Source organism: Serinus canaria, unplaced genomic scaffold (genome assembly GCF_022539315.1).
Source record: "Serinus canaria isolate serCan28SL12 unplaced genomic scaffold, serCan2020 HiC_scaffold_198, whole genome shotgun sequence".
Classification (NCBI taxonomy): Eukaryota; Metazoa; Chordata; class Aves; order Passeriformes; family Fringillidae; genus Serinus; species Serinus canaria.
The window spans coordinates 80-11,914 of record NW_026108312.1 but is presented as its reverse complement, the minus strand read 5'-3'; the positions used below and the strand labels follow the sequence as shown (position 1 = coordinate 11,914).

The window sequence follows — 11,835 nt, the reverse complement described above, 5'->3', positions numbered from 1 at the left end:
GGGCGTGTTACCTTCCTGGTGACACCTCAGGGCCGCGGTGGCACCTTGATTTCCTGGAAAACAGCAGCAATTCCAATAAAAGAGCCGCAATTCCTTGGGAAAAGAGTGGAAAAACAGCAGGAATTCCCAGGAAAATCGGTAGGATTGCCTGGAAAAACAGCAGAAATTCCCAGGAAAATCGGTAGGATTGCCTGGAAAAACAGCAGGAAATTCCCAGGAAAACGCAGGGATTTGGAGGATAAAAGTGAGATTTGACTTTAGAACAGCGGCGTTCCCAAGGATCCAGGAGGAACCCAGCAGAATTCCCAGGAATTTCCTGGAAAATTGCGACTTTTTTCTGAGGGAAACCAGCGGAATTCCAAGTAAAACCGGGACTCACCCTCACAGGCGCTAATTAACTCCGACAGCGCTAATTAACGACTAATTCGTGCCTAATTAACCCCTCTAGGGACTCCTTTGTGCAAGCACGATCATTTTTATTGCAATTAACCCGTTTTTAACCCGATTTGCTCAGTTTGGTTGTGCCTGACCGCGAGGTCATTAAAAACCAGCGACTGTGCCGCGTGCAGTGCTGCGGGGCTCGGGGGAAAAAAGCGAGGGAAGGTTTGTGTGAGGGTGAAGCGGGAGAAGGGCAGCGAGGCACCCGCGCTCCTCCGGGCAGCGCCGCCACGCGAGGCCGAGGCTTCACTAGGCCGCGCTAGGCCGCGCGTTGCTAAGCAACGCCTCGCGCTCTAACGCGACTTCCTATAGTGGTCGCTTAGCAACGCGGCGCGCTGCTGACGTCACTTCCTCCTTCTTCCCCCCCCGGCGCCGCCATCATGGCGGCGGTGTCGGTGTTCCCGTCCCCAGGCGAGCTCGGCGCGGCCCTGGCGCGTTCGGTGGCGGAGGCGGCGGCCGAGGCGGTGGCGAGCGGAGGCCGCTTCACGCTGGGGCTGTCCGGGGGTTCGCTGGTGCCGCTGCTGGCGCGGGAGCTGCCGCCCGCCCTCAGCGCCCTGCCCGGCTCGGAGCCGTCCCGCTGGCTCGTGGCGTTCTGCGATGAGCGCCTGGTGCCGCCCGAGCACCCCGAGAGCACCGGCGGCGCCTACCGGGTGAGCGCGGCCCCGCCAGGGGCTCCGGGGCTCCCCCAGTCCCCACCAGTCCCCACCAGTTTGGCCCAGTTCCCCCTCAGTCCAACCATTTCCCCCTCAGTCCTCCTGAGTCCCCTCAGCTCCTCCCAGTTTGGCCCAGTCCCTCCCAGTTTGACCCAGTTTGGCCCAGTTCCCCCTCAGTCCAACCATATCCCCCTCAGTCCCTCCTGAGTCCCCTCAGCTCCTCCCAGTGCTCCCAGTTTGGCCCAGTTCCCTCCACTTCCCTCCCAGTTCCTCCTGACTCCCCTCAGCTTTTCCCAGTCTGGCCCAGTTCCCTCCATTTCCCCTCAGCGCCTCCCATCCTCTCCCAGTTCCTCCCAGTTTGGCCCAGTTCCCCCTCAGTTCCCCCCAGTCCCCTCTCAATGTCTCCTCAGCTCCTCCCAGTGCTCCCAGTTTGGCCCAGTTCCCCCTCAGTCCCTCGTGACTTCCCTCAGCTCCTCCCAGTTCAGCCCAGTTTGGCCCAGTCTGGCCCTGTTCCTCTCAGTCCCTCCCAGTGCTCCCAGTTTGGCCCAGTTTAGCCCAGTCTGGCCCAGTTCCCCCTCAGTCCCTCCTGACTCCCCTCAGCCCCTCCCAGTGTTCCCAGTCCCTCCCAGTCTGGCCCAGTTTGGCCCAGTTCCTCCCAGTCTCTGTCTTAGCTCCTCCCAGTGCTCCCAGTCTGGCCCAGTTCCTCCCAGTTTGGCCCAGTCTGGCCCAGTTCCCCCCATTTCCCTCCCAGTTCCTCCTGACTCCCCTCAGCTCCTCCCAGTGCTCCCAGTTCAGCCCAGTCTGGCCCAGTTCCCCCATTTCCCTCCCAGTCTCTCCCTCAGCTCCTCCCAGTGCTCCCAGTTTGGCCCAGTTCCCCCTGTCCCCTCCCAGTGCTTCTAATTCCCCTCAGCCCCTCCCAGTGCTCCCAGTCCCTCCCAGTCTGGCCCAGTTTGGCCCAGTCTGGCCCAGTTTCCCTCAATCCCTTCCCAGTCCCTCCTGACTCCCCTCAGCTCCTCCCAGTGCTCCCAGTCTGGCCCAGTTTGGCCCAGTTCCCCCATTTCCCTCCCAGTGTCTCCTAATTCCCCTCAGCTCCTCCCAGTGTTCCCAGTCTGGCCCAGTTTAGCCCAGTTTGGCCCAGTTCCCACCTCAGTTCCCCCAATTCCCTCCCAGTCTCTCCTGACTCCCCTCAGCTCCTCCCAGTGCTCCCAGTCTGGCCCAGTCTGGCCCAGTTCCCCCCATTTCCCACCCAGTTCCTCCTGACTCCCCTCAGCTCCTCCCAGTGCTCCCAGTTCAGCCCAGTCTGGCCCAGTTCCCCTCAGTTCCCCCCAATCCCCTCCCAGTGCTCCCAGTTTGGCCCAGTCTGGCCCAGTTCCCCCATTTCCCTCCCAGTCTCTCCTGACTCCCCTCAGCTCCTCCCAGTCTGGCCCAGTCCCCTCCCAGTCTGGCCCAGTTCCTCCCAGTCTGGCCCAGTTCCTCCCAGTCTGGCCCAGTTCCCCCATTTCCCTCCCAATCTCTCCCTCAGCTCCTCCCAGTGCTCCCAGTTTGGCCCAGTCCCTCCCAGTCCAGGTTGGCCCGTTGGACAGTTCCCCCATTTCCCCCTCAGTCTCTCCTGACTCCCCTCAGCGCCTCCCAGTTCCTCCCAGTTCCTCCCAGTTCCTCCCAGTTCCTCCCAGTTCGGCCCAGTTCCCCCCGTGTCCCCTCAGCGCCTCCCATCCTCTCCCAGTTCCTCCCAGTATGGCCCAGTTTGGCCCAGTTCCCCCTTAGTTCCCCCCAATCCCCTCTAAGTGTCTTCCTCAGCTCCTCCCAGTCCCTCCCAGTTTGGCCCAGTTTGTCCCAGTTCCCCCCATCTCCCTCCCAGTCTCTCCTGATTGCCCCCAGCTCATCCCAGTTCCTCCCAGTTCAGCCCAGTCCGGCCCAGTTCCCCCCATTTGCCTCCCAGTTCCTCCCAGTTCTCCCAGTAACCCTCCCAGTAACCCTGGCCTGCTCTCTCCCAGTCTCTCCCAGTTCCCATTTCCCATTCCCAGTTCCTCCCAGTTCTCCCAGTCCCCACTCCCAGTTTGACCCAGTTTAACCCTTGCAGTCCCATCTGCTGTCCCAGTGCTCCCAGTTTAACCAGTTTAACCCTTCCAGTCCCAGTTGCTCTCCCAGTTTGCCCCCCCCGACCCCCAGGTGCTGTCCCAGTGCTCCCAGTTTAACCAGTTTAACCCTTCCAGTCCCAGTTACTCTCCCAGTTTGCCCCCCCCGGCCCCCATCTGCTGTCCCAGTGCTCCCAGTTTAACCCAGTTTAACCCTTCCAGTCCCAGTTACTCTCCCAGTTTGCCCCCCCCGACCCCCAGGTGCTGTCCCAGTGCTCCCAGTTTAACCAGTTTAACCCTTCCAGTCCCAGTTGTTCTCCCAGTTTGCCCCCCCCGGCCCCCAGGTGCTGTCCCAGTGCTCCCAGTTTAACCAGTTTAACCCTTCCAGTCCCAGTTACTCTCCCAGTTTGCCCCCCCCGGCCCCCAGGTTCTCTGGGTCAGCCCCGGGCTGGGCCCGGCCGAGGCCGCCAGGGACTACGAGGAGCAGCTGAGGAAGGTACTGGGCAAACTGGGAGCACTGGGAGGGACTGGGAGCACTGGGAGGGACTGGGAGCACTGGGAATGGGGACTGGGAGGGGCTGGGAGCACTGGGAGGAACTGGGAATGGGACTGGAGGGACTGGGTGACTGGGAGCACTGGAATGGGGACTGGGAGCAGCTGAGGAAGGTACTGGGCAAACTGGGAGGGACTGGGATGGACTGGGACGGGGCTTGGAAGCAGCTGAGGAAGGTACTGGGCAAACTGGGAGCACTGGGAGGGACTGGGAGCACTGGGAGGGACTGGGAGCACTGGGAATGGGACTGGGAGCAGCTGAGGAAGGTACTGGGCAAACTGGGAGCACTGGGAGGGACTGGGAGCACTGGGAGGAAGGTACTGGGCAAACTGGGAGCACTGGGAGGGACTGGGAGCACTGGGAATGGGCACTGGGAGCACTGGGAATGGGGACTGGGAGGGGCTGGGAGCACTGGGAGGGACTGGGAATGGGACTGGGAGGGACTGGGATGGACTGGGAGCACTGGGAATGGGGACTGGGAGCAGCTGAGGAAGGTACTGGGCAAACTGGGAGGGACTGGGATGGACTGGGAACGGGGCTTGGGAGCAGCTGAGGAAGGTACTGGGCAAACTGGGAGCACTGGGAGGGACTGGGAGCACTGGGAGTGACTGGGAGCACTGGGAGGAACTGGGAATGGGGACTGGGAGGGACTGGGAGCAGTGGGAGGAACTGGGAATGGGGACTGGGAGGGACTGGGAGCAGTGGGAGGGACTGGGAGCAGCTGAGGAAGGTACTGGGCAAATTGGGAGCACTGGGAGGGACTGGGAGCACTGGGAATGGGACTTGGGAGCAGCTGAGGAAGGTACTGGGCAAACTGGGAGCACTGGGAGGGACTGGGAGCACTGGGAATGGGCACTGGGAGCACTGGGAACGGGGCTTGGGAGCAGCTGAGGAAGGTACTGGGCAAACTGGGAACACTGGGAGGGACTGGGATGGACTGGGAGCAGGTGAGGAAGGTACTGGGGATACTGGGATGGACTGGGAGGGACTGGGAGCACTGGGAATGGAACTGGGGGAACTGGGAGCACTGGGAATGGGGACTGGGGGCACTGGGAGGGACTGGGAGCACTGGGAATGGTTCTGGGAGGGACTGGGATGGACTGAGAATGGGGACTGGGAGGGACTGGGATGGACTGGGAGCAGCTGAGGAAAGTACTGGGGATACTGGGATGGACTGGGAGGGACTGGGAGCACTGGGAATGGAACTGGGATGGACTGGGAGGGACTGGGAGCACTGGGAACGGGGCTTGGGAGCAGCTGAGGAAGGTACTGGGCAAACTGGGAGGGACTGGGAGTACTGGGAGCACTGGGAATGGGGACTGGGATGGACTGGGGAGGGACTGGGATAGACTGGGAGGGACTGGGAATGGGCACTGGGGGGACTGGGAGGGACTGGGAATGGTGGGGGGGGATTGGGGGTGACTGGGATCAGTCCCTGGGCTGAACTGGTCCATACTGGTCTGTACTGGTTCATACTGGTCCATACTGGTCCATACTGGTTTATACAGATCCATAATGGTTTATATGAGTCCATACTGGTCCATACTGGTCCATACTGGTTTACATCGATCCATACTGGTCCATAGTGATCCAAACTGGTCCATACTGGTCTATACTGGTCCGTACTGATCCATAGTGATCTGTATTGATCTGTACTGGTTCAAACTGGTCTGAACTGGTCTGCACTGGTCCATATTGATCCAAACTGGTCCATACTGATCCATAGTGATCCGTACTGGTCTGAACTGGTCCATACTGGTCCATACTGATCCATAGTGATCCATACTGGTCCAAACTGGTCCATAGTGATCCACATTGATCCATACTGGTCCATACTGGTCCGTACTGGTCTGTACTGGTCCGAACTGGTCCATACTGGTCTGTACTGGTCTGAACTGGTCTGAACTGGTCCATACTGGTCTGTACTGGTCCGTACTGGTCCATACTGGTCCATATCAATCCATACTGGGCCATACTGGTCTGAACTGGTCCATAGTGATCCATACGGGTCCATACTGGTCCACAGCGATCCACATTGATCCGTACTGGTCCATACTGGTCCAAACTGGTCTGTACTGGTCCGAACTGGTCCATACTGATCCATAGCGATCCACATTGATCCGAACTGGTCCGTACTGGTCTGAACTGGTCCATACTGATCCATAGCGATCCACATTGATCGGTACTGGTCCGAACTGGTCCATACTGGTACTTACTGGTCTGAACTGGTCCATACTGGTCCATACTGGTCCATAGCGATCCACATTGATCCATACTGATCCGTACTGGTCTGAACTGGTCCGTACTGGTCTGAACTGATCCACATTGATCCGAACTGGTCCGTACTGGTCTGAACTGGTCCATACTGATCCATAGCGATCCACATTGATCCATACTGGTCTGTACTGGTCTGAACTGGTCCATACTGGTCCATAGTGATCCATAGCGATCCACATTGATCCATACTAAACCGTACTGATCCATACTGATCCAAACTGGTCTGAACTGGTCCATACTGGTCCATAGCGATCCACATTGATCCGTACTGATCCGTACTGGTCTGTACTGGTCCATACTGATCCAAACTGGTCTGAACTGGTCCATACTGGTCCATAGTGATCCATAGTGATCCACATTGGTCCATACTGATCCACACTGGTCTGAACTGGTCCATACTGGTCCATACTGGTCCATAGTCATCCATAGCGATCCACATTGATTCGTACTGATCCGTACTGGTCTGTACTGGTCCATACTGGTCCATACTGGTCCATAGTGATCCGTAGCGATCCACATTCATCCGTACTGATCCAAACTGATCCATACTGGTCTGTACTGGTCCATACTGGTCCATACTGGTCCATAGTCATCCATAGCGATCCACATTGATCGGTACTGATCCGTACTGGTCTGTACTGGTCCATACTGGTCCATACTGGTCCATAGTGATCCGTAGCGATCCACATTCATCCGTACTGATCCGTACTGATCCATACTGGTCTGTACTGGTCCATACTGGTCCATACTGGTCCATAGTCATCCATAGCGATCCACATTGATCGGTACTGATCCGTACTGGTCTGTACTGGTCCATACTGGTCCATACTGGTCCATAGTGATCCGTAGCGATCCACATTCATCAGTACTGATCCAAACTGATCCATACTGGTCCGTACTGGTCCATACTGGTCCATAGTCATCCATAGCGATCCACATTGATCCGTACTGATCCGTACTGGTCTGTACTGGTCCATACTGGTCCATACTGGTCCATAGTCATCCATAGCGATCCACATTGATCGGTACTGATCCATACTGGTCTGTACTGGTCCATACTGGTCCATACTGGTCCATAGTCATCCATAGCGATCCACATTGATCCGTACTGATCCGTACTGATCCGTACTGGTCTGTACTGGTCCATACTGGTCCATACTGGTCCATAGTGATCCGTAGCGATCCACATTCATCAGTACTGATCCAAACTGATCCATACTGGTCCGTACTGGTCCATACTGGTCCATAGTCATCCATAGCGATCCACATTGATCCATACTGATCCGTACTGATCTATACTGATCCAAACTGGTCTGAACTGGTCCATACTGGTCCATAGCGATCCACATTGATCCGTACTGATCCAAACTGATCCATACTGGTCTGTACTGGTCCATACTGGTCCATACTGGTCCATACTGGTCCATAGCGATCCACATTGATCCGTACTGATCCGTACTGGTCTGTACTGGTCCATACTGGTCCATACTGGTCCATAGTGATCCGTAGCGATCCACATTCATCCGTACTGATCCAAACTGATCCATACTGGTCTGTACTGGTCCATACTGGTCCATACTGGTCCATAGTCATCCATAGCGATCCACATTGATCGGTACTGATCCGTACTGGTCTGTACTGGTCCATACTGGTCCATACTGGTCCATAGTGATCCGTAGCGATCCACATTCATCCGTACTGATCCAAACTGATCCATACTGGTCCGTACTGGTCCGTACTGGTCCATAGTCATCCATAGCGATCCACATTGATCCGTACTGATCCGTACTGGTCTGTACTGGTCCATACTGGTCCATACTGGTCCATAGTCATCCATAGCGATCCACATGATCGGTACTGATCCATACTGGTCTGTACTGGTCCATACTGGTCCATACTGGTCCATAGTCATCCATAGCGATCCACATTGATCCGTACTGATCCGACTGACTGGTCTGTACTGGTCCATACTGGTCCATACTGGTCCATAGTGATCCGTAGCGATCCACATTCATCAGTACTGATCCAAACTGATCCATACTGGTCCGTACTGGTCCATACTGGTCCATAGTCATCCATAGCGATCCACATTGATCCATACTGATCCGTACTGATCTATACTGATCCAAACTGGTCTGAACTGGTCCATACTGGTCCATAGCAATCCACATTGATCCATACTGATCTGTACTGGTCCATACTGATCCAAACTGGTCTGAACTGGTCCATACTGGTCCATACTGGTCCATACTGGTCCATAGCGATCCACATTGATCCGTACTGATCCGTACTGGTCTGTACTGGTCCATACTGGTCCATACTGGTCCTAGTCATCCATAGCGATCCACATTGATCCGTACTGATCCGTACTGGTCTGTACTGGTCCATACTGGTCCATACTGGTCCATAGTGATCCGTAGCGATCCACATTCATCCGTACTGATCCGTACTGATCCATACTGGTCTGTACTGGTCCATACTGGTCCATACTGGTCCATAGTCATCCATAGCGATCCACATTGATCCGTACTGATCCGTACTGGTCTGTACTGGTCCATACTGGTCCATACTGGTCCATAGTCATCCATAGAGATCCACATTGATCCGTACTGATCCGTACTGGTCTGTACTGGTCCATACTGGTCCATACTGGTCCATAGTCATCCATAGCGATCCACATTGATCCGTACTGATCCGTACTGGTCTGTATGGTCCAACTGGTCCATACTGGTCCATAGTGATCCGTAGCGATCCACATTGATCCGTACTGATCCATACTGGTCTGTACTGGTCCATACTGGTCCATAGTGATCCATAGCGATCCACATTGATCCGTACTGATCCGTACTGATCCATACTGGTCTGTACTGGTCCATACTGGTCCATACTGGTCCATAGCGATCCACATTGATCCGTACTGATCCGTACTGGTCTGTACTGGTCCATACTGGTCCATACTGGTCCATAGCTGATCCACATTGATCCGTACTGATCCGTACTGGTCTGTACTGATCCAAACTGGTCTGAACTGGTCCATACTGGTCCATACTGGTCCATAGTGATCCGTAGCGATCCACATTCATCCGTACTGATCCAAACTGATCCATACTGGTCTGTACTGGTCCATACTGGTCCATACTGGTCCATAGCGATCCACATTGATCCGTACTGATCCGTACTGGTCTGTACTGGTCCATACTGGTCCATAGTGATCCATATCAATCCGAACTGGTCTGAACTGGTCCATACTGGTCCATAGTGATCCGTAGCGATCCACATTCATCCGTACTGATCCAAACTGATCCATACTGGTCTGTACTGGTCCATACTGGTCCATACTGGTCCATAGTCATCCATAGAGATCCACATTGATCCGTACTGATCCGTACTGATCCAAACTGGTCCATACTGGTCCATACTGGTCCATAGTCATCCATAGAGATCCACATTGATCCGTACTGATCCGTACTGGTCTGTACTGGTCCATACTGGTCCATACTGGTCCATAGTGATCCGTAGCGATCCACATTCATCCGTACTGATCCAAACTGATCCATACTGGTCCGTACTGGTCCATACTGGTCCATAGTCATCCATAGCGATCCACATTGATCGGTACTGATCCGTACTGGTCTGTACTGGTCCATACTGGTCCATACTGGTTTTCCAGGCGTTCCCAGGCGAGGCCATTCCCCAGTTTGACCTGCTGCTGCTGGGGGTGGGCCGGACGGTCACACCTGCTCGCTCTTCCCGGGCCACGCCCTGCTCCAGGTAACCCAGAATTCCCAGAATTCCCGGAATTTGGGCAATTCCCGGAATTTTCCCATCATTTCCCTTCCGTTTCTCCCATTTTTCCCCAGTTTTTTTTCCCTGTTATTTCTCCTAAATTTTCCCAGGGTTTTTCCATTATTTTCCTCATTATTTATTCCCATTTTTCCCTGAATTTTCCCTGTTTTCCCCTGGATTTTTCCCAATTTCCCATCATTTTTCCCACTATTTTTCCCATTTTTTCTGATTATTTATCCCCATTTTCCCCCATTATTTTTCCCATTATTTTTCCCATTTTCTCCATTATTTTCCCCATTATTTTTCCCAATTTCCCATTATTTTCCCCATTTTTCCCATTTTCCACCATTTTTTCCCATTTTCCCCATTATTTTCCCCATTATTTCCCCCATTTTCCCCATTATTTCCCCCATTTTCCCCATTATTTTCCCCATTATTTTCCCCATTTTTTTCTTATTATTTTTCCCCATTTTTTCCCTTTTTATCCCTTTACTTTCCCCATTTTCCCCATTATTTTCCCCATTATTTTCCCCATTTTTTTTCTTATTATTTTTCCCCATTTTTTCCCTTTTTATCCCTTTACTTTCCCCATTTTCTCCATTATTTTTCCCATTATTTTTTCCATTTTTTCTGATTATTTATCCCCATTTTCCCCCATTATTTTCCCCATTTTCTCCATTATTTCCCCTATTATTTTTCCCAATTTCCCATTATTTTCCCCATTTTTCCCATTATATTTCCCATTATTTCCCCCATTTCTCCATTATTTTCCCCATTTTTTCCCATTTTCCCCCATTATTTTCCCCAGGATTTTTCCCAATTTTCCCATTATTTTCCCCATTATTTCCCCCATTTTCCCCATTATTTTCCCCATTATTTTCCCCATTTTTTCCCTTTTTATCTCTTTACTTTCCCCATTTTCTCCATTATTTTTCCCAATATTTTTCCCATTTTTCTGATTATTAATCCCCATTTTCTCCATTATTTTCCCCATTATTTTTCCCAATTTCCCATAATTTTCCCCATTTTTTCCCATTTTCCCCCATTATCTTCCCCTGGATTTTTCCCAATTTCCCATTATTTTCCCCATTATTTCCCCCATTTTCCCCATTATTTTCCCCATTATTTTTCCCCATTTTTTCCCCATTTTCCCCATTTTTTCCCATATTTCCCCCATTTTTTCCCATTTTATCCCTTTACTTTCCCCATTTTCCCCATTATTTTTTCCATTATTTTTCCCATTATTTTCCCCATTTTCCCCCATTTTATCCCTTTACTTTCCCCATTTTCCCCATTATTTTTTCCATTATTTTTCCCATTATTTTTCCCATTATTATCCCCATTTTCCCCCATTTTTTTCCCATTTTTCCCCAATTTTCCCCCATTATTTTTCCCATTTTTCCCCATTTTCCCCCATTATTTCCCCCATTTTCTCCATTATTTTCCCCATTTTTCCCCCATTTTTTCCCCATTTTTTCCCATTATTTCCCCCATTATTCCCCAGTGATTCCCAGTGGATTTTTCCCAATTTCCCCGTTTTTTCCCCCATTCCAGGAGCAGAATTCCCTGGTTTCATTCCTGGAGGACTCTCCCAAGCCCCTCCCCAGCACTTCCTCCTTTCCCAGGATTTTCCTGGTATTTTCCCCATTATTTTCCCCATTATTTTCCTCTGCATTTTTCCCAATTTCCCACCATTTTTCCCATTATTTTCCCCATTTTTTCTGATTTTTTTCCCCATTATTTCCCCATTTTTCCCGTTATTTTCCCCATTTTCTCCATTATTTCTCCCATTATTTCTCCCATTATTTTTTCCATTATTTTCCCCATTTTTTGTGCTATTTCCCCCTGGATTTTTCCCAATTTCCCATCATTTTTCTTGTTATTTTCCCCATTATTTTTCCCATTATTTTCCCCATTAATTCTCCCATTATTTTTCCCATTTTCCCCATTATTTTCCCCATTTTCCCCCATTTTTTGTGCTATTTCCCCCTGGATTTTCCCCATTAATTCCCCATTATTTTCCCCATTATTTTCCCCATTTTTCCCATTATTT

General features: G+C 52.2%; 1 protein-coding gene across 1 annotated transcript; it reads left to right on the top strand.

The window, feature by feature from the left end:
• Positions 1 to 254: 254 nt before the first annotated feature.
• Positions 255 to 11,522, top strand: PGLS (6-phosphogluconolactonase). Its single transcript, XM_050987725.1, is given in 5 exon segments — positions 255 to 1,088; positions 3,555 to 3,662; positions 9,667 to 9,712; positions 9,715 to 9,767; positions 11,337 to 11,522. Coding segments are annotated over 5 exon segments (648 nt in total). The 5' UTR covers positions 255 to 818; the 3' UTR covers positions 11,508 to 11,522.
• The last annotated feature ends 313 nt before the right edge of the window (positions 11,523 to 11,835 follow it).